The 27,635-nt window shown below is 40.3% G+C and overlaps 1 protein-coding gene across 11 annotated transcripts in view; it reads left to right on the top strand.

Moving 5' to 3' along the window:
• ZBTB20 (zinc finger and BTB domain containing 20) overlaps positions 1–26,511 on the top strand; it is a 307,719-nt gene extending 281,208 nt beyond the window's left edge. For all 11 annotated transcript variants that reach the window (XM_054504191.2, XM_045902906.3, XM_064593295.1 and 8 more), the window contains one exon: positions 1,750–26,511. In XM_054504191.2, the coding sequence (XP_054360166.1) occupies positions 1,750–2,171 (422 nt within the window). In that variant the 3' untranslated portion in view covers positions 2,172–26,511. The remainder of the gene's footprint in view (positions 1–1,749) is intronic.
• The last annotated feature ends 1,124 nt before the right edge of the window (positions 26,512–27,635 follow it).

Genomic DNA, 27,635 nt, shown 5'->3' with positions numbered 1-27,635 from the left:
GAGTTCAAAGACCAATGACATTGGTTAAGAAATTTGTGAAGGGATTCCTGAACAAAACTGCCATTTCTTACCATCATGTGCTTCAGAACATATCCTTTTATGTTTACAAACACAATGAAAAAAGGTTTCTGATGAGATAAAGTTTCATAAAACAGATCATGAAACACTAACACTGAGCCTGACACATACTAAGCACCAAATACATGCTGATTATTTTCATTGCCATTATTACCATGACACCTCAAACCTCTTCTGCTTCATAATAGGAAAAATGGAAACACAGTCAAGGCCTATGTTTTAATTGGAAGTTAACTCAATTTTAAGAAATAGATTTCCTACCCTGATACATAGTCCAGATGTTGAACAATGACCCTAGAGAGGTTCAAAGGCTTTGGGCTTTACTCTGGGTTATGGAAGAGTACAGAGGACCTTCTTCTCCAAGGTGGGTGCCTCCACTAGGCAATCAATAATGAGGTGGGACAGATGGAAACACCCTAATGCATCTCCTCTCACTTGTCAAGAGCAGTTAGTACCAACCAAAACAAGACCCTATCCAAAGAGATGTCACAGGCCCATAGACATTACTTATAGAGGAATACTTCATATTGTCAGTTAATAACAATAATTTTATTTACCTTACTCTTTTTCACAAGCTTGGACGTTTGGTTTCTAAGCCAACAGCAAATCAAAGCAGTAAACTGAGGAGAAAGAAGGGTTTCAGCCAACAGACTGAGAACAAAGAAAGAGAAAGCTATTTTTTAAATTGACCTGAGAGTTCAAAAATGCGTATGGAACCATTTAATTGGGACCGGGGGGGAGAGGATAGTTTTAAAATAAGAATACCATGCAAGTGTTCCCACACCACCCTTGGTGGTCTGCAAAGTGATTTCATATGTATTTATGTCAACACCAGCACAGTGAGGTAAGTAGGACTGTATACCTCAGAGGCATTTGGAGATTTGTCAGAGTATCCATGCCGAGGGTTGGCGCCTGGATTTGAACAGGACCATTTGACTCTGAGATCATTGTGTTGTCCACCATCTACTCAACCTCCACACCAGACAAGGCCAGTCCGCAGCTCAGGGCACTCAAGACGGAATAGCCAGTTAACTCTACTGTTACATTTCGGGAAGATTTCTCTCTAAAATAAATAAAATTAAGAGCATAGCTCTTCAGAACGACTTGCTCCTATGTTGGCCAGTATTTCCCAGACCTATCATGGCAAAGTGCAATTACTAGGCAGAATACTGGAAATGGAAACTATCCCCAAAGAGCCAAGCTATGTAACCACTGTCCTTAGTTTCTAAAGATTCTAAAGAACCTGAATGCTTCCAAGATCTTTCGTCTCTCTTATTCCTTACATGGGTTTGATAAAATTAATGGGAAGTACACAGTTAAATCCACACATTAACCATGATGCCGAAAATGACCCCGTAAATGTAGCCCTCCCTTTTCTCCACAGAATGACCTTTGAAAACCTGTGGTGGGTAGTCTCTTGTAGCTTTCCAAGAGAGCTGTTTTCTGGCATGGGGAGGTGGAAGACTAGCCTGTCCTGGCATCCCCCGAAAGCAAGGAGAACACGAGAGGCCAGGAAGGACTGGATCTTTCCAATCAAGGGTGAACCAACCAGATTTTTTTTTAATTTTGTTTTTGTTTTTGTTTTTTGTCGTCTTGTTTCTCTGTCTCTCATTCTCCCTCCCTTGCTGTGTCTCGCTCTGTTCCGCTTGCTGTCTCTTCCCCCATTGACAGGTGAGAAGCCCCACCAATGCAGCATCTGTTGGCGCTCCTTCTCCTTAAAAGATTACCTTATCAAGCACATGGTGACACACACAGGAGTGAGGGCCTACCAGTGCAGTATCTGCAACAAGCGCTTCACCCAGAAGAGCTCTCTCAACGTGCACATGCGCCTCCACCGTGGGGAGAAGTCCTACGAGTGCTACATCTGCAAAAAGAAGTTCTCCCACAAGACCCTCCTGGAGCGGCACGTGGCCCTGCACAGTGCCAGCAACGGGACCCCTCCCGCGGGTACACCCCCAGGTGCCCGCACTGGCCCCCCAGGGGTGGTGGCCTGCACGGAGGGGACCACTTACGTCTGTTCCGTCTGTCCAGCAAAGTTTGACCAAATCGAGCAGTTCAACGACCACATGAGGATGCATGTGTCTGACGGATAAGTAGTATCTTTCTCTCTTTCTTATGAACAAAACGACAGAAAAGAAACAAACAAACAAACAAAGCTATGGCACTAGAATTTAAGAAATGTTTTGGTTTCGTTTTTACTTTCTGTTTTTGTTTTTGTTTCGTTTCATTTTGTACTACATGAAGAACTGTTTTTGCCTGCTGGTACATTACATTTCCGGAGGCTCGGGTGAATGAGAGTTCTCCCAGCCTCCCTCGGATGGTGGCCTTAAGGCCTGGTAGTGTTTCAAGAGGTCCACTGGTTGGATCTCTAGCTACTGGCCTCTAAATACAACCCTTCTTTAAAAAAAAAAAAAAAAAAAAAAAAAATCTTTAAAAAGAAAAGTAAAAAAAAAATTTTTTTTTCACTTGTGAAGAGCACTACAAAAATATATAACAAAATCTAAAAGGCCTACTGTCTTTAAGTACACCGCTTGCAGTGTTTCAGTGGACATTTTCACAATTCTGGCCGCTTGGACTTCACAGTAACCAGTCAAAACTGTGGAATATCACTTCTGGTTGAAAACCCAGAGGAAAGGCCCTGCTGTTTTCCACCTACCACATTGTCTGATTTCGTAAAAGGGCTGGGGGGGTTGGGAAGGGGCAGTGGGTCCAGTGGTGTGGGGAAGGCGAACGGCAGGCTTCTCCCCCAGATTCTGCTCACGTCCACACACCCTGGCCCACCTCCTCCATGTCCCCCTCTTTCAGCAGAAGCCAGGAAGACTTGGACAAGCATCAAGCAACAGTGGCTATATCGTATTTATTCAGTGTCTTCGCTGAGCCACAGCCTCAGCACAATCAAGAGGGACTTTCATGAAAGGCAGGAATGCAGATAAAACAAAGATATCAGAGGTTTGCACCTACGTTTCTAGGTACAAGAGAAGGATTATTTCCCACAATCTTTGCAAAAAACAAAAACAAAAAAAAAAGTGTCAGGATATATTCTTGTGGAAGAGAAAAAGAAAGAGAAATGGAGGGTGGGGGGAATAATAAAAAGTTCTTGAGGCTTTTTTAATTCAAAATTTTATAGAGGGGCAAAAGTGACGTTTACCAGATAGAATGCTGATTTTTTTAATATATTTACAACAGTATTTGTGTAAAAAAAAAAACAAAAAAAAGTGAGATTGTTAAAAGTAATTTTTTTTTTCATTTTGGTTTTGCATACACTGCCACCAGTCCCTTCTCTTTTATTTTATTTCACACACATATATATATTTTTTGGTTAAGTCAAGACTGTTAAGGTTAGCGATACTGCTTCCAGATAGAAAGAATAAAAGGCAATTAAAGTTATATTTGAAAGAGAGGAAGGATATTTTCTTCATATTTTTTTTATTTTTTCCTTAATTTTTATTATTTTAAGTATTGCCTGGGTTGATGAGGGCCTCTGTGGCCAGCCCATCCCTGCTGTAATTTGAACTGCTGCTTTGTATTTTGATATGTAGTTCTTTGACTTTTAGCAAGCTTAAGTTGCTCCACTGACTTTTTTTTTTTTCCAACTGATCCATCTAGAATTCTGTTCTTTTTCATGGGAGGACTTTATCTTTCAGAAACAGATTTCTTGCTTCTCTAAAAGTTCATTGAGGTCTTATGATTCTAGAATTTGTCTCGACTTTACTTCTTGTCTTGAATGAAACACTAGTAGTCTAGAGGTCGTGACAAATGGGTTTTCCTTTTGTGGTCAGCCAGGAGGATGAGTTCATGCCTCCTCACCCTTCACAGCTGCGGAGAGCAGAAGCCTGGTAGAGATCAGGATGCCTTGATGCCAAAATTACTTTCTTCCTTTCAAATACCACCTTCTGACTATTGCCACCATGGTTGAGAGGGCTAAATGAGATGATCCTCCTTTAGAGGATATATTAACCCTTGCTTTTTGGAAAGGTTTTAAGGAAATTAACAAAAATTTCTCGGATACCAACATCCATCATTCAAAAGGCCACCAGTTCATTGCATCATCCTAGATGCCACTCTCTCTTCCTAGTTGGGATTTCTCTCCTCGGTCCTGATCAAAGTATTGTAATAGGGATTTTTCCATTATAGACAGTGTCCTGAAGGGATTCCAACTCAAATATGAGAATTCTTAAACCTAACAAAAACTCCAAAGGTGATTTTATTGCTGGGCATGTTTTAACACTCTTAAGGGGGAAAAGTAAATCTTTAAACAAAGCAGAAACACCAAACTGTAACTTTAAAAAAGAAGCAAAGACAGAATTTTAGTTTCAAAATTACTTTGCATTTTAATTTTCCTGTAAGCAACTTATTTGCAAAACTGTGTAACAAATGAGGAGAAATCTTCCAAGGGAAGCAACTCTGTAGTGACTAAATTGGTTTTACTCATATATTTTAGATATTGGTTAACTTGGATCTTTTCCATAAGTTCTTGGTGATGTTAGTAGGGTTAGTAGGGTTAGTGCAACTGGAGTACATGTGGGTTGTATTTGGTCCTCCGGTAATATAATTTGGTAAATATTTTGCTAGAAGTTTAATGTAGACTTGGATGGCTAACTGATTATTGGGTATCACTCATCGTGATTTCTAAGAGGAGTCCTATCAAGAACTATGTGTCCAAAATTGACCTGTTTTAAAAGTTAGTGGGAAACAGCTTCAAAACTAAGAAAAAGTCCATTTTTCTCTTGCTAATTTTGCTTTTTAAAATAGCAGTGTTTTAAGACTTTAATATTTCCACTTACCACCAACAGAGGGAGCATTAGTTAATTAACCATGTCCTGGGATTATTTTGAGATCCTGAAAAACAAGCCATTCAACCCATGATATAAAAAAGAAAAAATTGACATTAAGGAAAAAAGTTGTTTAATCTAGAGGAAAAATGACATAAAATCCCTCAGCATATATTACAAATGAAGGTGGCCAAAAGCCACTTTAAATTATTTTCAATTCTTTGACAGTAGCTGATTTAAGATAGTGTCCTTATTCCAACCTTCACAAAGTAGGCAGAATTTATAGTACCTCTAGAAAAGTTGATCTTGGGTGCCATTATGGGCCACATTTAGCTATCTGCTTCTCAAATCAGAGGGAAACCCATTTGCCTTAATGTTGATTTGGCACGTGAAAAGTGAAGCAATTGGGTTAAAATAAAATCCACATTTTGTTATAGAACACGTAGAGGAAAAAAATTCCAGTTGGGTTTGAAACACTAATATTCATCCTTTCCCTTCAAATGAAGTATTTCTTTTTAAGAAATGTTGGAGAACTCCCAAAAAATTCTTGGTGAGGTGATGCAGTCATTATAACCACATGGACTATCCAGGTTTGCAAAGCAGTAGACTTTTTCTTACCGTATGTCTATTCCTCTCAAACATTCATAGTCTAAAATAGTTGACAGACTTGTTCTCTGGAGAGAGGGAGAAGCTAGACTGCAGTGGAAGGTCTAATCTGGGGAGCAGTGAACTTGCTGTGGAGTCATTACTATATGTTCTGACCTCCTGAAAGGGCAACTTTCCCAACTGATGTAAACCGGACTGGACCTATTTCAGAAGGATAGAGGTGCTTTTAGATTGCCAATCCTTACTTTTCAATTAAATAATTACCAACACCTTAGGAAATGGGGAAACATTTTTTGCTTCAAGAATAGAGGATGAACATGAATCCTTTTATTTTTTTAGTTTCAAATCCAACAATCTTCTTACATTTAGAACTTCATGCTAGGATGCTATGAGTGCTAAAAAAAAATTTTTTTCGGTAGTCAGGGGAAAAAAATAGATAAAATGGAAACAAATGTTCCAGATTTAAGACCTCTTAGGATGAATACAGGGAACAAGAACTGGTTTGGAAAAGAACATTTTTTTTAGTAATTTATGATTTAAAAGTGGGTTAGCTGAACAAGGGAAAGGAAAAAAGTCAAAGGGGAATATTTATGTCAAGACGTTTAGATACAGTTTATGAAAAATAAAATTTCCCAGCCCTGAAAACATTGGTAGCATCCCAGCGTGGTAGGCAACTTTCCCCCATTACTATAATAAATGCCAATATTTGTACTAAAAAAAAAAAAAACCCGCAAGTGGTAAAATATGGCCCCTCAAAAGGAAGGAATTGGAACAGATGAATCTGATACAAATCTACACATGGGAAAAGATTAAGAAACAAGCCAGGCAAAAATAATTTGAAATGAAAGTCTTGATATCAAAATGGTTTTTACTATATCTTTTAATTGAGTTGTAAACTTTAGCTCTTGATAATAGTGTATAGACTTTCTCCTGCCCAAACTCCTAATGCTCTGAAACTGTGCCATGAGTAAGTGTGGTGGATAACTTCCTTCTCATGTTCCAGCTTTAGTCCATTCCTTCTTCATAGGCATCTTGGAGGTCACAGTAGCTCCCAGGCTTAGAAGAAAAGACTTGGATTTGCTTTGTTGAAAAGTCATGGGTTTTATTTTGTATCATCCCAATATTCTTTAAGGACCAAGAAAACCCTTTGGAACCCATGAACAGTTACAATTTGTGCATTCTGATAGGAGAAGAAAAAAGATTTCCTCCAGGTGGGAGAAGAAAAGATTTTCCTCTATGTGTCAAGTAAGTCCTAATGCCTTGACCTACATGTACCTCAATCATACAAGCACACCAACAGTGTGTGGCCAGCCCATACATGCCCCAAATCTGTTTTCCCTCAGCAGTTCCCTCAAATGAGGCATGCCCCTTATAAAAATCCCTCAGGTCCCCAACAGAACATAAGTTCCTGTTGCTTCCTAGATGTGCTTCCTCCATAATGCTCCCAACACCTGTTGCCTTTAGGAAAGGGAGCAGTGAGGTAGACCTGGCCAGGATTCATACTCAACACGCCCATGCAGGAGCCTTCCTCTGTTGTTATGGAAGATGTTATTTAATTAGCTAAGGCTGGGAGCAGAGGATATGTGATTCTGCAGCAAAGGTATCACATAACCAAATCAGGTCTGCCTCTGCTATGCAGAAAGAACCAAAATGAAGGTACAGTGTAAGAGCAGACACAACCTGAGATGCCCTTGGGGTTTGGGAGAAGGGAGGGTGCCCTTTCTGCTGCGACCTGACTCTTAAAAGAAACCCCCTGAAAGAATTCTTTAATTTAGTAATGAGTTGAAGTCCAGGGTAATGGAAGCCCTGGGGAAGAGAACAAAAGGACTGCAAAGTGTATTCAGCACCCAATAATGCGAAACCAAAAAACATCCAATCGTAACACTAGGAAGTTTGGCAAGAAGTATTTAGAGAAATCTCTGGGCTTTCCATGGGTAGTAGGGTCGACAGACTTTCTTTTGAGTGATTTCTGGCTCTGAGAAACCTCTTTACTCACTAGAAAAGAACTTTCTTTAAATGGCCAATTTTATCCCCCAGAAAAAGAAATTTAAAAAAATAAAATAAAAATAGGACACTAAAGACAGAACCATGTGACCCGGTAACAAACAAAAGGAAGGGTGCACTAGAACTTCAATAGGCTCCCTAATTCCATAGACAAAGCAAGGCAACCCAACGCCTCTCCCTCTGCAGTGCTTGAAGAGAGCACTTGCGCTGACCCAGCCACCTGGGGCTTTCTGAGGCTCCACATAACTTCCCCACTGGGGTGGCGGCAGCCCCTTTCTCTTCGTGTTGACATGAAGAAAAGGACTATTCTCTTAGGTGCCCAGGAAATAGATTGCATGGGGCAAACTTTCAAAAGCTATCTCTACCCTGGTGCTCAGGCAGCATATGGTGACAGAAGAGGGGCACAGAAGAGCTCTTGCTCTCGAGTGAGAATATTCTCGTATCCCCAAGGGCTCTCCGTGTGAAGTTGCCATTTCTAAGACCGCTTAAACCTCCAAGAGGAAAAGCTGTGGTGACTCAGTGTTCGTATAAACACAAAACGTGGAAATTACTAACCCAAAGCATCATTTCTAGCACTAGGGATTAAGGTGATCAGCCTAACCAAAATTCCCCAAAGATTTTTCTAAGTCTCCGAATACATGTTTGTTTTTTCCCTCGAACACTGAATCCATAGTGGTCAGCGGTGTACGTTAACAGATCCCAGAAAATGGTTTGGAACACCAGGGTTTGTTTTCAGTTCTTTTTAGGATGAAGAAATAGAGAATGAGTGTTGCAGAGCACGGGTTCTTTTTTGGAACTATGTATTTCACTGAAAAAGCAGTAAAATGCCCCAGGTTGAAACAACAGACTGCAACCCCTGGATTCCAGTGGTTCCTCAGGCCCAGTCTATTGCTCCATAAACTCAGTCCCTTCAGACTAAAATCTCATTTGAAGTGACCTCAGTTGAGGGATTTTCACCAGAAGCCACTTATAGTAAAGAATTATTGCCTTAAATCAGAAAGCCCAGGGAAGAGAACAGAGGACAGAGAGGTTGGAAGGGTGTGAAGACATAGACATTTCTTGTTTTTAGTGGTTGCATCGTCATCAAAATGAGCCCTCTTCATGAGTGAAGATGATGGAAATAGTGGCTTTGCAGGGATGCATCACACTTGTCTGGAACTGACAGTTCTCAGGAAGTGGTTGCTCTTTTTTCATATCCTATTTCAGTGACAGAGGTCTGGGCTGGGTGTAAAATAGGCATCATATTAGTCAAAGAGTAAATCCCATAAGACATGATCACAGGTGCCTGGGATGCCAGTTTTCATCATTTCCTTCATAGGGAGAACAGTCTCTAGAAAAACTTTCTTTCCCTATACAGTATATATTTCTAAACTCAGTTTTCCTCAGTTTTCGTGAGCATCTGCTTTATCTGGTGGTTCTTTGTTTAAATGCAAACTCACAACTTTCAGTCAAATCTTCAAGGAAGGAGCATACTCTGCAGATCAGAGAGGAAATCTAGCCACATTTGCTGGGGGTCCTGGCTTTTGAGATACCTGATTAGGGTATAAAAAGTTCCTACTAGCCCTCTTTCAAATTCAGGGCTTTCCTTGGTTCAGATGCCTCGATGAGATTCTGATATACCTAAAATAGAAAAAAAAAAAAAAATTAACCCCGTCGGAGACATCTGTTTCTACTACTGTTACAACAGAAGTTCATTATTGCCCAGCAAAATCACTGTAATTTATATGTAGATTCCAGTAATGAAAAGGACTTAACCCAGCTAATATGTCACAGCTGCTGTCCAAAATGTCCAGAAATGAGTACCCGTTCTGCATGTACACACGCTGTGTGAGGTGCCCTCAGTACAGAGCTGTTCCACGTTCATATTCCCCAGTGAAAAGATAGATTCTGGAACTTCTAGCTAGTCTAAGGTCTCACATATCTCCTGGCTGTTTCTGCTCTGTTGCCTTAGTTGGGTCCGCTATCTGTGAGGAGGTTCTAGGGCATTCTGAAGGAGCTCAAGCATTTCTATGTACCCGTTCCATGAGAAACTTGAATATGCCGTGTGGAGGAGAGTGCACTTAACGAACTCTGCACTTCTGCTAGATTGACTGGCATGTGTGTATGTGTGTGTTTGCATTGTGTACTTGTAGTCCGGGAGTTTGTGTGCCTCTCAAAGGAAGCACACACAGGCATAGGTCCTGGTACATAGATGCAGTTGCCTCTTCCTACCGTTGTGCTCAAGACTTGTGGCTCCCTTCCCAGGAAGCAGTCACCTGCCCACTCTGTTGCTTTTCGTAGCATTTCAGAGTTGGGAGAAACAAAGGCAGCTTGTTGGATCCACAGCAATCCTACAGTGACAGGATGTTTTCCTCCAGAAGAAGGTAGACCATAAGTACTCAAGTGGCAAGCAGACAGAGAGAGCAGCAGTTCTGGGGCACCTCTCCAGGTCTTCTGGGGAGGAGGAGCACCGAGGCCAGGGAGGCAAGGCCTGCACAACCTTTGATCTGAGCCAGTCCATGGCTGAAAGGCCTCCATCACTCTCCTCTATGCAACCCAGAGTGTGCCCACAAACACCTGCTCAGCTGTAAGTTTCACGTCCACACTAAAGCTTCCCGATCCTGCCTGTACCTACAGGACGTCATCATAATTCCAAACTGTGTCTCCTGACACCAGTGTGGCCTTTGCCCAAGTCTTTCCAGGAGTGGGTTGTTTACCATGTCTAGCAAACCAGTAGACTCTCGGGGGGAATCATTTCTAGTAATCTCTAAGAATTGATGGCTCTGGCCCGTTTCACACAGTAAAGTAGAATGCCGCTCTGGCATACTACTCTGAACAAATGGACCTGGCTCTCGCAGCTGACCTTAGAGAACGGCCTGGAAACAGTCGGATTCAGTTTGCTCACTCCCATGCCCTTCTTTTACTAGGTGGTTTATTATTTTTTTGTGACACATAGACGATTTCTGCTAATTTACAGAATTCAGAGGACATTTTCTTTCCTCTTCTATTTTGGTGACTTTCCCCCTACCCCATTAAGCAAGGCTACTTACAGTTAGAATCTTTTCATTGTTATTATTTTTAAAAATGTATATTGTCTTTCTATATCCAAAAGAAGTCTGTGACTGTAACCATAGGTATTTCTTTTTACTGGAAAAAAAATGAGTTTGTTGTTTTTTTGTTTTTTAATTAACAGTACTAGTGACTTTGTGGAAGAACATGAGTTACATTTAGGTATGCTTACTTAAGTACAGTACACTACATTGCAGTATTTCTGAAAGCTAGAACATACACATTATATATAACAACTCTATATTAAAATATATATTACATTATATTCATTTTTAACTTTTGAATCTGCCTATGATCATGAGTTGATTGAAATATTATTTCTTTGCATTTATCACCCATCACCAACTTGCTGCGGTTAATCTGGTGCATTTAATAATAATCATGACTGCTCTAGTTTGCTTTTTATATTATCAGCTCAGTATTGTCTTTACAGGATTTTAGAATTTTTTTAAGCTCAAACTTAGCAAATGTAGGAAAGTGAAAACATTTTTTAAGAAAACATTTTTTTTTCTGGTGTGGCCAATACAAAGAGGTTCATATTCAAAGTGATCTTGTTTAGCTGACCCTCTCAATATCTGAAGAACAAAAGAAGTGCATATGAATGTATCTGTGATTTTCCCTTTTAGGACTGTCACTGTCTATATTTGCTTTGGAAAATATGTCCAAGGGGCTGCTTAACCTGCATATGATCTGACCAAAAATTACAGGCTGCCACTCAAAGGACTGCTCATCTGAGAAGCTAAGGGAATGAAATGCCTAGCTGTCCCAACTGGATTTTCAAACATTGATTTTCATTGTTCCTTTACGGACTACTTTCTGTTTTCAATGTGCTCTACGATTATTTTAACTAGTCTTCAATGCTCCCCTGGAGGCAGCTTGGCAATATAACATTCATTTTCCTAGAAGATTTTCTTTCTTAAATAAAACCGGAATTTGAGGAACTTTTTCATGACAGAGGCTGATAGAAATAGAACCAAGAAATAGAGAGCTCATTTTTTAGCCCACAGAATCCACAAAATGGTGGCTCTTGGGTCTCTGGCCCTCTGTATCTCCATTGGTCTGTGAAAGTGGGGATTTGGTGCCTTTATTCTTTAGCCAGGCCATCATGGAAACTTCCGAAATCAGGCATCCTATCTTCCTAGCAAGAAATATTTTCAAGTAGATAAAGAGTTTCCTCGGCTTCCCTTAGCTACCCAGTGCCTGGAAAACTCCATAGTTGGATAAACTTTACATCCATCCTGGAGACCTAAAGCCAGGTTCATTCTCTCAGTTCTCCCTTCGGGACAAAATGACAGCGATTGTTTACGATACTCAGTGTGAAAGCCCTTCCCACACTGGACCAATATTAAGGCCTCTCAGTATGAATAACACCAATTCTTTCCTTTCTTCTCACCTAATAGATTTTTATTTCCAAATCCCATCCCATTCTGCTGTGCTCCCCCAAGCCCTGCGCACAAGTCTTTCCTAACCTCCTCTTATTCAAGCTCCCAGCAGTGCCCTCCACTTGCGAAACCTGGTAGACTTACTCCAGCCTACTTCGAAGGGGCTAACATTAAGTCTAGTAGCAAAATTAGGAATCTGTTTCTCCATAGTTTTCAACTAAATATATTTCTACAGGACAGACCTAATTGTGAATTGGGAGTCAGTGAGGCTGTTGCTATTCCAGGGATCACAATACCCAGATTGTATCAGTTTCATTATTTTCTTCTTTCCTCTTCCTAACCATGTTCCTTTATTTCTTGTTTCTCTTTAGGACTACTTTAAATTACCTTTTCTTCTCCTCCCCACCTGAGGAACTCGAATACTTATGACCCCTGAGTGCTCATTTCCCTCCCTTCCCCACCCTGTCCTGAATGTTCGTCTCTAAGTTTTGTGTAGCTCAAGAGCATTGACAGGAATCAGCTCATCAACTTGAGACTCGTAGGCAGAGTGAAAAAGCATGTCTTCACTGTACCTTCAAAATTTAAAAGTTATCAATATTCTTTTGAGAGTGGGAGGACCTGAGTCACAGTTTTAAATGTCAGCAGGACTAGTGAGATCATTAATTCCTTTCACCTTCACATTTGGCCAAAGATAAAGAAAAAGTATTTTTTTTCTGTTTTTTTCTTTTCTTTAAATATCACAGTGTTCAAATTTCTGATATGAGTAGACCATTTCTGAGAGGGGGAAAAAAATTCATCAATGTTGACTCTTTCAAGTCCTGCTAATATTTAGCCAAATGACATATTTACCCCAGACTAGATTTACAGAAATCTAACAAAAGAAGTAACATTTTAAGATAATTTTGATAACTGTTCGAGCCTTAGTGAATGCTTTTTAAACAAATTAAACCACTTCCACTAAAGTAGGAGGAAACAACTAGGAAGAATTTTTTCATTTGTTATCTTTCTGAAAAACAAATAATTGTTGATTGATTTAGAACTTTAAGCAGTAATTTAGTGAGGGATGAAAAGATCCATGAAGTGTCTAAAGTGTCTATTTTGCAAGCACTTTTTTTTAATATAAACCATATATATATATATATATAATAGGGCAGACTGGATACTTGAAGGGCCTTGTAATACACTCCCCAGTACCTAAACATTCAGCATATAATTTAGTCATCATGCTAGATTTCATTTCAATGAGTCATAACTGTCTGGTTGCCAAAATGCTGCCCAAAAGACTGATACCATTCTGGATCTGTCCCTTTACAGGATGTTCATAATGTAATACCTTCTTTCCTCACTTCCAGTCCATGACTCTTGCCAAGCTCCTACACTGCCTCTTGGCTCTTATGAAGACAAATTCTGCGGCATTTAGAGTACTACCTGGTTCTAAGTGCACAGACGTGCACTATTTTATTTCTTGCTTTACCCACTGACAAATAGAATCAACATTTAGGATCAGAAATGTATTCCTAATGTGACCAGATGGCTTGACCCATCTCCTGCGTTAATTAAACCAATTTATAACATCAACTCACACCACAGAAAGCAATGAAATAAAGAGATAGTTCAAAACCTTCCTGAGTTATACATCTAGTAGGAAACCAACATTTTGTAAAGCCCGTATTTATGTTGCCTAGGATGGTGATCTTCACTTGGCATGCTTTCCCCCATCAGTCCCATCTTCTTCTCTTTCTTTGTCCGTTCTCCCTCTATCTCTTTTGTAAAAGTACTCTTCATCTAAAGTACTCTTCTTCTCAGGCTTTGGCTTCTGAAACAGTAGAAGACTCTCTTTTAAATCCTGATGACTATTGTTGAAGGTGTAATGTGGAGTAGGAGAGGATCCAGATCTGACAGGTCCCATTTGGTCCAGTTAATCAAAAGGATTTCTCCAGGATGCCTTCTTGACATTGTTCCTTCTGGTTCCCCAAGAAAAGCTCTAACCATGAGACCAGGATTTCTCACCACAACCTCTGCATTAGTCTAGATTAATGTGTAAATCCTGCTAGTATTTGAGAGACTCCAGGATGTGAATTTCTTATTGCCTATGACCCTCCTGCTTTTCTAAACTGACACCTGTCAGGAAGACCAAGAGCCCTACCAGTAACTAATGCAGCAAAATGATGGTCAGAAACATTATAGTACATAATAGGGAGGATAGGAAGAGATTTCTTTCTTCTTTTCCCCCATAAAAAGCTTGCTTCCCCACCCCACCCCACCACCACCACGCATTTCAGAAAGTCTGCATCTCATTTTATAGATATGTAGTTTTAGGATTCGCAAATATAGCTTAGGAAGTGTTCTGAGATTGAAGCTGGTAGCAAACCAGTTTATTTTCTGCACTGGACTTTAGGACAAGTGTGCACAGATACAATTCCTTCAAAGAAAGTGAAACTAATATAGTAAAGCAAAGGGATAATACTTTTACACATTAAAACAGTTGTTTGCTATCTGTAAACCTTGACTTAAGCATAATTATTTTTTTAGAAACCTGCAACTGGAGGAATGTGTATTTTAGTAAAGTTTGTTGTCATTTTGTTTGTTTCCCTTTATCTCTTACTTCTCGAGAGAGTGAAAGATTTTGATTCTTTAATTCGATACTGTCCCTGGCCATAGGTGTCAGTCAAATAATGCCCGCCCTTACCATACTCTTTTCCTTTCAGAATGAGAGCCTTCCCTCCTGCCATTAAAGAGTCTTTTCTCCTTGAAAATCTTATCTTCCTTTTCGGTGAGCATGTGAGAGCTTTGAGGAGAGAGATTCTCTCTGCACTTTGAGGGTAGAATCGTTAAAAACTGTTTCTTGAGAGAAACGCATTTACCCAAACTAACAGGTCTGAGGCCAAAGAGGGGGAATTGATTGCAGAGGAAGGTCATATATTTTACACTACAAATCCTTATTGCCTTCAACTTTTGGAATAAGACTGGGAATAAATTAATTTAATGAAAATCTGCTTTGGATGTTTCTTACTAACATCTAAAGCAGAATACCCAGAAAAGACAAAGAAAGGATGCTACTTAAATGCAAAGTCAATCAATCTATAGATTTCTATAATTATTCAGTTTCTGTTCTACTCATTTCAAAAATATGTGTCCATGAGGTCTTAAATAGAGAAACATCCGATTCTCCATTGCCTCTCATCTCCCCCACCTGGCACCGGAGTTGAGAGTCACAGAGGGAGACTGGCGCCGCATCGCCAGTCCTCCACTCAGCCATACCCCATCGCCACCACAAAATAAGGAAAAACCAAATTAGAAACTTTTTTTTTGAAAAAAGGGAAATTGTAGTGCTTCATTTGAAAGCATACTGTTTTTAACTCAATTTACAGATAGCCTGACAACCTTTTTATAACCTGTCTTTTGTGCTATAATTTGCATTTTTAACTCAATCTTTAAAATAATTGCAATTTCAATTAAGTGAACAGAGGAAAAGCAAAGAGGGGAGACAGGGCAGTGATGGGGCTAAATCTGATACAGTTCTGGATTCAAAAAGCCAGTTTTCAGGGTCACCAGGGAAAGCTAACACCACTCACTCTTTACCACTCTTGTCCATCCTTACTATTATAGTCTTAAGAACTGGTCAGAAAACCTCACTTCTTTATGATTTAAGACTTTTCTTATGTACTGTCAAACCCGTTCAGAGAAATCGTACACACCCTTGATTGCTCCTGTATCTAATCTTCTCTCCAGGACACATGCAGAGAGACCTGAAAATAAAGTGATGGTTCAGATTTGATACAAGATTTAGACATAGTCTAAAGTGCTTTGTGTAAGTTCACTGCCAAAGCGTTCATTGAAAAATAAGGCCAGTTTCTCTACTCCTGCTCTCCTTGGGACAAACTTTGGTTTGGAGACATCTGTGCATAGATTTGTAGGAGAAAATTCTCAAAAGCACTGTCGGCAGTTAAACTCCTTCCTTAGTCCCATTGATTTGAACTTCAGTTTTCCTGACGGGCCTATTGAGAAAGAAATTAAGGGTAACTTTCACACATTGAATGAAAAATGGTTTCTTGCCCTATTGTTGAAAGGACTGTGTTTTCAGAAAAAAAATGAAAGCAGAATTTCTTAGTAATCCTCATCATGGCAAACAAAGGCAAGAAGTTGATAGGATAGAGAAAAACCTATGGTAACTTTATGTTTTAAAGTAATTTGTGCTGACCCCACTGTGCCAAACACCTTTGTTTCTACAATCTATTCTCAACCACGGATTGATTTCTCCTGAGACTTCCAGTATGCATGTGTGGGTTTGAGCAGACACACAGACTTACATTTGGAGAATGGAGACCCGGACAAGCCAAAAAGATCAACTCTTAAGAGTATCAAATACAAAGCATTTGTCCAGAATCACTCAGTTCTGCCGTATCCCAGACCAATTCCAGACTAATCTTAAGCGAGAAGTAAGCTCCATAAGATACCCTACTATGAATGTTTTTTCTTTTTTAAGGAATAATACAAGAAGAGGTACAATGCAGATTCTTAATTTGGGTGTAATTATAATTCACTTTTATATTTAATAGTTGTACTTTTTGTGTGAGTGTGTCATTGAGCTATTTGTACCAATTTTGATCTATCATCCTGAGAGGGGCCTTGAGAATTTCTGCGTGTGTGTATGTAGATCTGTATTTATGTGTTGTCAGAAAACAAAGTGAATAGGGGAGGAACGAACGAGGGGAGGGAGAAGGTGGTCAATGTGAAGAAGTGAGTGCTCCTAGCATCCCTGTTTCTGTTAGGTCAGGTGGCCGCAGCCAGAAGCCCTCCAGGAAGAGTTGATTGCACGATTCTAAAATAAGAGCCCAGCACTGTTAAATTCAGAACCGTGTTTTGGGAAACAGGAAAGTTTTATCTTTTTCTGTACCCATTCTCTTTAGTATCAGAGCCATTTGACAGGATGAAAACCATTCAGTAAAAACCACTACTGACCTTTGCATTAAATAGCTATTTTCCTCTTCTAAATACTACCCCTGGTTTCAACTCATCTACTTCCCTTTATTTTCTGCCTATTGATTTTACATCTTACAGAAGAATACATAGGCACATGCTAGTTGTTTCTCTCTGAGCTGAAACAAACAGGGGCAACAAGAGATGACTCATAGAAGAGTGAGGTAAAGACTGAATTTCCCACTTGTGTGGCACTGGTAACTTTTAGTAAGAACTGTTTAGGGTTGAGCTTGGGTCTGTAATAGGGCTTTTTTTTTTTTTTTGGTTTTTGGGGGGGTTGTTTGTTTTGTTTTGGGTTTTTTGGTTTTTTGTTTGGTTTTTTTTTTTTTTGCACTAAATATGACTGCACTGCATTGCACTACTGAAATGTATTTACTTGTACTGGGAGAGAGTGTGTGAGGTATGGGGAAGAAAGAGGCAGTTATTAAACAGGAAGCATCACAAAAACGGAGAATTATTTCCATTGTGCTTGGTCTTAGCAGGGTTGGTGAGAATCTGTGGAATCTGCTAACTCTTGATCAGGCCCAGAAACTGCCATGCTGATAGGATCTGTTGTCTTATTATAAAGAAGCTGGGCTGGTACAGTAAATTGAAGATGTTTAAGGAAAAGTTTGCCCAGTGTTGTCTCTAGCTAAGCTTCCGGTATAGTTGCAATGGTTAAGGGAGCCAGCCGAGGTGAGGTTGAGCCTTCACCTTGGCCTCCACCACAAAACCCCTTGCTGACGCACATTCCAGTGTGGCAGAGGGCGGTGGCATGCCCTGCTTTCAAAAAAAAAACACAGCTTTGTCTGTATTGGAGATATCCTTTCAGCCTGAGCATGCTTTTCCATCCCTGGGTGAGACCTAGATCAGGCTAACCAAAGAGGAAGGCCATGCACTTGGTAAGGCAGTAAGGGAACAGTGCAATAAACACTGAAAACCAGTGAGGTGAAGGTTTATTTTGAAACAAGCTAGGCCAACTTTGAAATTGAAGGAAGGGTTGGAGAATTGATCAGAACCTACTTACTAGCTGCTCCATCATAGACTATCCTTTATTAAGCAGAAGACCTTAACAGTGCCTAAAAGTTTAGCTTTGAATTTGCTGAATTTTTTCAATTTTTTATTAGATTTCTTTTTATTGCCTTTTTAAACCTGAGAAGTAATTAGTGCATGACAGCTCTTCAGTGACTATTAATAAAAGAATCTTGCACCACAGGAAAAGCAATCAGTTGTGTAGGGCGCAATTACACAAGAGTGAGGATGCTGAAGAGCCCTTCCAGAATCCAAGGTGACAGTTTGGAAGATTCTGGTTCCATAAGAAAGGGTCACAACACATATAAATGGCTAATGTTGAATTTCTCTGAACACTATCACATGTGGGGACATCAATTTGGAAAACTATCAGTTGAGGTCTCTTTCCTAAGATTACAACGTTGATACCTATCTCATTTTCTCTCTCTCTCTTTCCTCCTTAGCATCCACGCAAGTCTACTATTACAAGGTAAAAAATTTGTAAGGGAACTGTCAGCCCTGCGAGTCAGAAAAAAAAAACACCACTTAGGGCTTTCAGAATAATGTAAGCAATCCCTTAAGCACTCAAAGCATTATCTCAGTTTTAAATAGGAAACTCTAAATTCAGAGATCTTAACAGGTACTTAGAGATGTGCATTGCATAAGCACTAAGACGGTATTGACTGCATCAAACCAAAGGTATAGAAAGAAGTAATTGACCTTTTAAGATACATTAACATTAACTGTCCTAGGATACTTCTCTTGAGGCTTTGGGGAAACAGCTTCTTTTGTGAAACTTGCATACCCACTGTGGTTTTGTCACCAAAGATTTTAATCACCAGAGCCTAATCTCCTCACTCCCAGACAAAAAATAATATGACAGGCTCGAGGGGTATGCTTTGGTGGTCAGGGATGACACGTTGGTTTTCATTCCGTTCACAGTGCTATTTACAGGAGACTCGTTATTAGGGGAGTTACTGAACTGTCTTCATGACTTAGGGTTTGGTCAGAGGTTTAAAAAAAAACGGGAAAAAATAAACAGTAGTACCTTGACACTGTAAACTGGTCTTTAATAGAGTCATGACCTGAAGACTGATGGAGAGAAAGAAACTTCCATGGAAGAGAGTGAGCTAAATCACATAGAGCCAAACAAGGATTGTTGGTGAAATGGGGGGCAGCACAGACAACAGAGCGGATCGCTGCTCCTCGTGGCCAGAGCCCACAGCAATGGCCAGAGAGAGAGTCAGACAACTGGCAAGCGAATTTGAGTATTGGAAGAGCCACGATGTGGGTCTCGCTGGGGTTGCTGGAGTGGTTAAAACGGCCACGCCCGTGGCGAGGACAGTGCTGGGGCTGACCTGTTGTCATAGTGCCTTTCTCATAGCGAGTACTCGATTAATAATTTGTTCAGTTAGGCTTTTCTGGACCATTACCCACCAGTCTTCTGAGGAGGTCTGAAGGGATAGTATTCACTTAGGATGAAGGAACAGGATATCGCTCCTGGGATGATGTGATTTGATGATATTTGCACTAGATTCTGAACTCTACTTTAAACTGGAGCAACTGAATGAGAGAAAAACCAAGGATGGTTCAATGTTAAAAGAAACCCAAAGCAGTATTTTCTAACTGATGCCTCTTCTTTTTCTTCTCCTTATTCTTGTTCTTCTCCTTCTTCGTTTCTCTGGAAGGAAACTTCATACTTGCTGATTACCAAGCTCAACTCTTACCAATTCTTTTCCTTCCTATTTTTTTCCCCCACACTGACTCTTCAGTGTGAATTAACCATCAGGTAGGAATGGCTAATGTAAAGGCCATCTGTCATTACAACTTTGCACCCCCTCCTCTGCATCATCGAGGGCATGAGGCAGTGGCGGCGGGGGGCGGGGAGGCTCCTCCAAAGCCACTAGCCCTTAGGAAGGCTGAAAAGCAGAGCTATCCTATGGTGAGCTGAGCTGACACTTATTTGCCCAGAGGATATTGGAGCCTGCAGTTAATCCCAACAAATGCTTAGAAAGAGAAGGAAACCCACGTGTTGAAGAAAAACAAGGAAGGTGGTGCCTACAGTTGGCCTGTTTCCCCTTTCTCCTCTTTCCCACCTCACCCCCACCGCCCCATCGCCTCTGTCAGAATTATATTTCATCTCATGTATTTATGTTACCAGAAGAATTATTTGGTTCCTTGGTTTTTCTCTTTATCAGTGGGCTGGAAACTCTTCCAAAATCAAAAACAGATACCATCAGTGGCTCCCCTGTAGCCTACCAGTTTCTCGAATGCTGTCCACCTGGTCTTGACCCAGTCAACTAAGATAACTCAGAAGCTTTGGCTGGCTCAACCACCTGTCACTTTATTTTCATTTTGTTTTCATTTCCATTTGAATTCTGAGTGATCCTATGGGAAGGTGGAAATCACAGAAAAGGTTTAGAGGCTGCAATTCTAGGGCATAGCTTGTCAAGAGTTTGTATTATCCAAAATATAGCTTTCTACGCCTGTTTTTCTGTTGAATCTGTTGCCCTGATTATAATTTCTATTATATTTGTGGTTATTTTTGTAAGAATAGAGTCCATTTGCTATGTCTATTTGAGTACTTTTTTTCTATTTTCCCCACATGGATGCAGTACCAACCTGTTAATGAAATATCTTTTTATTATATTATTAATATGTAATTCTACTGTAGACCAAAAATATAAAAACAAATTTGCTCGTTCTAAAGATATAAAGAACTAGTGAGTAAAAGATTAAGAGTTGAAGGAAAAGACAGAAGAGCAGTGGTTAACTATGTTGAGTTAGAAATCTAAGAGTAGCCTTACCTATTTTTTAACCAGTGCTTGCCAATCATACCATAGTTGAGATTATATAGTCTTGGCTCCTTCATGCTTATGTTCTATAATTTTTGTCTGTTTGTTTTTCTTTGATGTAATTGAGGTTGCACATCATGCTATTTTTGGCGATGCCTGATTTTATTATATTGTACTTTTATCAGTCATTTCCTTTAGAAGGATGGGGGGGAAAGTTTTATTTCTTTTTTTAATTTAAAATTTGTTTAATGCACTGGAAATAAAATTGGACACATTTCACTGTTCAAAAATTCACAAACAAAACAGAACAAAAACCACAAAGAAAAAACCAGCAACCAAATAAGCAACAGGGGAAAAAAAAAAAAACCTATGAGAAAAACCACCTATTCCTACTGAATACATATACAAAATCTATCTCACACAAAAGAGAAATAACATCAAATAAGAAAGATAAGTCCTAGAAGTTACAATGCTGAAAATATAAAAGACACTCAGTGGGCTCAGTGGGGAGGGGAGACATGGGGCATTCCTTTGAGATCTGAGATCTTGCCATGGTTCCAGCGAATGCCAAAGGGGTTAAATGTGGGAGAGGCATGACTCTGGAAGAAATAAACCCAGCACTTCTGGAACTCTCTATCACCTTTTTATCCTATGCTTGGGCTCCATTTTGATGGGGGGTGGGAAGTGCTATGGTTAAAAAACTGGCTTGTATCGAGGTCTGGGTACAGTACCCAGCACGGTCCTCTGTCCATGTACTACCTCCCATATTTCTTTTCTCCGTGAGGATTTCAGCCGGTGGGCCCACAACACGGGAGGCCATCCATGACTCATTAGAATATCAGCCAGTGCTAAAGAACCTCTTGACTCCAGGCCCACCCCTGTTCTTCAGCATTCCCAGTACCAACAGAGCCACTTAACTCCTACAAATGCACAGTGAGAGGAAAGACAGAGATAATTTGCCTAGCCAAGTGGCTGTATCATTTGTTTAATGTTTGCTGGGTTTTTCTGGTTTTGTCTTGTTTTGGAGTTGGGGTGGGAGTGGATGTAACTACACAATCCTAATACAGTCATTGTTTTGCATTTTCCATGTTTTATGCAAAAACAGACATTTAAATCAATAACTAATTGTGCCCTAGACTGAAAGTTAATGTTTAGGAGAGGAAAAAAATTGTTGGAATTTTTTCTACATTTTTTTGTGAAGAATCTTTTTTGGAAAGGAAGGATACATATTTTTGTTGTGTAATATTTTCTATTTTTGAATGCATTTTATTGGTACAAGACTGTTTTTTTGGTGAAGACATTATTTAAAAAAAAAAAAAGAAAAAAACTAATCGAAAAGTTTGCCCTTAAGGATATGCTGCAGTTTTGAGGTTAAAAAAAAAAAAATAACTGATTCAAGATGCGTGTTAAAAGTTGGGATTATATTGTTGTTTTTTGTAATTGTTACAAGAAGAAGTTTGTACCCACTGCTGTTTATTTTGTTTCAGATGAGTAAGTAAAGGGATTGTTCTTGTTTTATTCTTTTTTTAGAGAAAAAAAAAAGCTATTTATGAAATGTCAAAAACACTGGACTGTGAGTTTAAGTGTGGAAGCATTTTACCACCCTGTGTCTTCGACCAATTATGGGAAACCCCTTTTCTCTTCCCCCCCGCCTTAGCCTTGCCAAATGAGAAAAAAATAGAACAGCTGTCAGATGATGCACGCCCCTGAAGCCCTGCTTTAATTTTTACGGTTCAAAAAAGTTAGAAAACCAAAGTTCAATTTGTTTCTGAAATCCCACTGTCCGTAGCCCTTTTCTGTAGGACACAGCCAGTCGGCTCTGCCTCTCCGTCTTGGATCATTGCCTTCTTCAGGACTGGGGGCCAGCTGTGATGCAAAGAGAAGCAGAAGGGCTGAGGTCTCATGAAGTAGATGTGAGTGGGACTTCAGCCTTTCAGCGGGCACCTGGGCTTCCCCAGCCTGTGGCCAGGCTGCTCGAAGGGCACACGGCTCTGCTGCCGGAGGAGGAGAGAGCCTGCCCATGCCTCTGCCCTGCGCTTCTAAGACACTTCTGTTACCATCACTCTCCAGAATGGCTTTGCCTTTCTCAGCAGCCCACATTCCGTGGACGGGCTGGGGGGAGGAAGGATCCAGTTGAAAGAAATGGGGAAGGTAGGGCAAGGGACCATCTAGCACAAGGGATCTTGTCTGCCTCATCTTTGATTCTGTGGATTGTCCATCCATCTGCTCACTGTGAAGACGGAGAGGCAGAGTGCCCTAGGGCTGTTCAATAGCTTTCCATATTTTTTCAACATTGAAAAAATAATTTTTAAAAACTGTGATTTTTTTTAAATCATTTGGCTGGAGGGAAGGGAAAAGGGAAACACCAAAAGCTGTAATATGATTAACTGGAGATATTTAACTGGGGGCACTTTCTAGACCAAGACAAACAAATTCCATTCTGGACCCTAAAGCAGCCAAATCTTGAGACTGTCAATGACAGAAAGCTGAAGAGAGGCCTCCATTTCCTCCTTTCTCCTTTCTTCTCTCTGTCTCAGAATTCTCTCTTATTCTCCTTTTCCAACTTCCCTTGGACTACTGCCCCAATGGCCCTCAGATTCCCATTTCATGTGTGTGTGTGCAGATACACACACACACACACACACACTTGCAAAATACCATTTTTCTTAAGGATTGTGGGACCGAATAAAATCATGTGCCTTCATTTTTTTCCTTTTATAGCTAGATGAACCTCTTCCTTTTTACAGTGCTTACAAAAACAGGGGAGGTTGAAGTGTTAGTGGAGGACTTGGGCATCATTTGCAAAGTACTTTTGTTTAACACATTCCCCCTAAGTATTAACACAGACATGTCAACCCCTTCGCGATGCTCTTTGGACATTTAGAGCATTACCTAGCCAGATACATGACAGCCTGAACCCATTCGACTTTAGAGCAATTCCTGACAATTCTCTTTCATACACTTCTCTCATTTTTATCACAAATGAGGTGAGCAATGGCAAGCAGCCTTGTTCTCCGGATTTGGTGCTTTCGAGTGTGGCGTGGGGTGGGCCTGGGGGTGGGGGAGTGGGCGTGTTTCAATAAAGGGTGCATTCCTATAGATCTCTGGTGCTGACGGGCCTCGAGTTCCTTCCAGAGACTGCATTTGACACACTTTAAGTACACACAAATGAATGGTATCACATGCAATATTTTAACGGAGCAATGGGAGAGGCTCTTTGAAACGGGGTTCTGCATCTTTTTGTAACATTTTGATTTCTCTGGTGCCTTATTCCTACTTGATGCTGGCACTCACATACCCACAGGGAACGGACACGGAAGTCAGCCTGGGGAGTGGGGACGCTCGGGCGATGCTCGGACATGCGGACCCTGGGGGCGGGGGGGCGTTGGGAGGTCGGTGTCAGTTGGCAGGGAAGGGACTAGATGGCATCTCTTAGCCGAAGCCAAGCAGGAACTGCACACACCCATGCGAAGTGAACAATTCCGACCTGCAGACACACCGAAAACCCATCCTTCCTCATCTGAGCTTTCCTTCCTTCTTCCTCTTTGACCTCCGCCTTCTCGTAAAGGTGCTGCTGCCGCTGCTGCTAGGTGCCCGGGGTCCAGAATGCCCAGCCATCACTCAGGCACGAGCCTGGCACTGCCACGTCAGCCCCCGGCATGACCAAACCCAGGTTTCTCTTGCTTGGGGCTGAGAACCGTCAGATTTTTCTCATCAAAAATGTTTTCCAAGGAATCAGTGGATTACAGTTATTCTGCATTGAAAATGCACTTTAAAAAATAAATAAAAGCTCCAGACTGTTTAAAATGTCCAGAGGGAGCAGGGGAAAGATAAACGTGCTAGTGTCTGAACCCAGTTCAGTTTATCTCCAGTTGCAACAATATACACTATATTATGTATAAATGTATACACACTTCCTATATATATCCATATATATATAGTGTATATATTATACATGTATAAGTGTGTATATGTGCATATACACACACGTGCACATAACAAAACCAGATGCTCATTACAAATCCAGATGCTCATTACAGATGCTACACGAACAGCAGCAGAGGAAACAAGGTTGGACTCTTGCAACAGATCACAAAAAATAAAAACAGCCACTTGCAGTGATTTTGGTTACTTCTGTATGTTCACAAGGAATGGATTGTAACAAAGAAAAAAAAGGAACAGTGTTAGCGAAAGAGGAAAAATGGGCGCAACCATCTTGATCCAATGGGAATGCAGTAATGTTCTATACCATTTCATCTGTCATTTCTTTTAGTCATGTTGATTTGATTTCAGTTTTTGGCCATTAAAAAAAGTTCTTTAGACTCAAGTGACCCACAACAAACTGAATAAAACTACAGTGAAAGCCCTTTTCGGTGGAAGATGTCAGAAATCTCAAAACCCTTGGCCTGGCTCAGAACTACCATGTGCAGATCAGTACTCTCTTAATGTTTGAAATAGAAACTGAAAAAAAAAAAAAGAAAAAAAAACCTTTTTTGAAGCACCTTAATGTGGCCATCCATTCGAGGAGTGGGTGCCACTTTTTTCTTTGAGCACCTTATTGACGTGTTTTGCTATCTGCTGTCTTTCTGTTACCTGTTGGCTGAATGGCTAGCTGTTAACACGCACATGTGCGCAGACCATTTGTCTGGCCATGTGCATTCTCAATGAAGTTTACTGTGGTGACTGCTGAAAGGTGAACCCATTTCCTGATTTTCCCGCCACAGTGTTGTGATAAGATTCAAAGAAACCCTATTCCCTGCACAGAAATGTTTCTTATCACATTGTATCTTAGTATGGAAAGGAATATGGTCCCTTTTTTGCAATTGCTACTGTACACACACACACACACACACACACGCACACACACACGCATGCATGCACATGCACATACTCATTCGTCCAAGTGGTATTTTCAACGTCCGTGTGGGTGTCACTGTTCATGCAGGATCTATTTCCCAGTGAACTTTGAACGGAGGGCAACTTTTCTAACGAGATTGTCTTTTCAGACCGAAGACCTGGGAACTGGGGAAGAGTTTGGAAAGAGGGAAAGGCAAGGAAAGAGCGAGCTTTAAACTGAAAGAATAATTTCCCAAAAGGAGCTTGGGCTCGATGACTGCAGATCTTTGCAGGTGGGCATGGAACACTGCTTGTATCAATCTGTGTACCCTATAAACCCATGTATACACAAACACACACATCCATCCATCCATCAGTATATGCGTGGTTTGGGATGAGCAGGTCAATAGTTTTGAGAGGGAGTTTGTTCCTTTTTTTTTTTTCCTCATTATACTCTTAAATTGTTGTCAGTTATCAAACAAACAAAAAATTGTTTTGAAAAACCTTGCATACGCCTTTTCTATCAAGTGCTTTAAAATATAGACTAAATACACACATCCTGCCAGTTTTTTCTTACAGTGACAGTATCCTTACCTGCCATTTAATATTAGCCTCGTATTTTTCTCACGTATATTTACCTGTGACTTGTATTTGTTATTTAAACAGGAAAAAAAAAACATTCAAAAAAAGAAAAATTAACTGTAGCGCTTCATTATACTATTATATTATTATTATTATTGTGACATTTTGGAATACTGTGAAGTTTTATCTCTTGCATATACTTTATACGGAAGTATTACGCCTTAAAAATACGAAAATAAATTTTACAAGGTTTCTGTTTTGTGTGGAAGAGTAATTGATGTTGCTAAGAATGATGTTTGTTTTTTGGGGTTTTTGTTGTTTTTTTTTAAATGTTACCAGCACTTTTTTTGTAAGTTTCACTTTCCGAGGTATTGTACAAGTTCACACTGTTTGTGAAGTTTGAATATGAAGGAATAATTAAAAAAAAAAAAACTCTTCTCTGGGTTTCCTATTGCGTCTTCTTTATATTGTGGCAGGGTTTCTTTTTCAGATGGTCCTTCACATTCTCTCATAGGTCTAGGTGGAGATTATCAAAATTGAGGATTATACCTAAAAGGCCAGAGAAATTCTCAACACATCAGTTCTCTTGAGACAAGACGTAAGAATTCCAGAATTGCTGGTATTGAAATCACTTCAGGGATACGTAAGGCAAATTTGGGCGTGTTCCTCCTACTGTCCAAAACTCACATGTGATCATGTGGTTCATTTACTGCTGTCTAAATTGATTCACTTTTTTTTTCCTACCCACTTGCAAATCAGTATCTATTTGCCTCCTGTGGAAATAACCGTGTGACGCTACGCCCTTCTACCCTTGTATGCAAGGAAAGCTCACAGCCCAAAATATGTCCCCATTTGATGACTTTGGGGACCCCCAAGAGGCTCCTATCTCCTCCAGAGTCCCTTTCTCATATGCAGCCTTACCCGTAAGAGCGCTCTAATCTCATGATCCTCACAGAAATTACTGGTGTGATGGAGAAAGCATACATCTTATTTGTCCCTAGGGCAGTTAACCCGACTGAAGTAAGTTCACCAAGTCTTCAGTAAGCACCTGTATTTCACTCAACACTGTGCAGTTTGTGAAGGGAATGAAGAAAACTACTTTAACCCTGGTAAGCCTTGAAATCTAACAACTAAGAATAAAGATTCCTATAAGATCAAGAGCTAGGTTGTTCCATTCAGACTGTCAGTGCCACGGAAGTTCATAAACTAACAGAAAGATATACAGGCAGGGTACATGAGAGAAGGGTCCAAGGAATAAGCAGTTGAGTTTGGGGACTCCCAAGGACTTGCAGGCCTTGGGTTGGAGGAGGTGAGTGTGGATGGACATTCCCACCAGGGTGAGGAACACAGATGCCTAGGCAGGGGCCTGGGATGGGGAGAGTCTTAAGGACAACTCTGGGCTGAAAGGTGACCTCTATGAATTTAAATATTGACTTCTTGCAACTCAGTTACTAAACCCCTAAGTTCTCCTAATACTCTAGGAAGTAGAAGAAAATAAAGAAAAAGCAAACATTTCACGATGCACGATTTGCCTGTGTTTGATTTTTGTGAAGCTGAACAGC

This window comes from Mirounga angustirostris, unplaced genomic scaffold (assembly GCF_029215605.1).
Source record: "Mirounga angustirostris isolate CCGP_5_RB_7025 unplaced genomic scaffold, mMirAng1.0.hap1 SCAF_1, whole genome shotgun sequence".
Classification (NCBI taxonomy): domain Eukaryota; kingdom Metazoa; phylum Chordata; class Mammalia; order Carnivora; family Phocidae; genus Mirounga; species Mirounga angustirostris.
The sequence above is the reverse complement of the archived record's forward strand: the minus strand, read 5'-3'. Positions and strand labels throughout refer to the sequence as shown.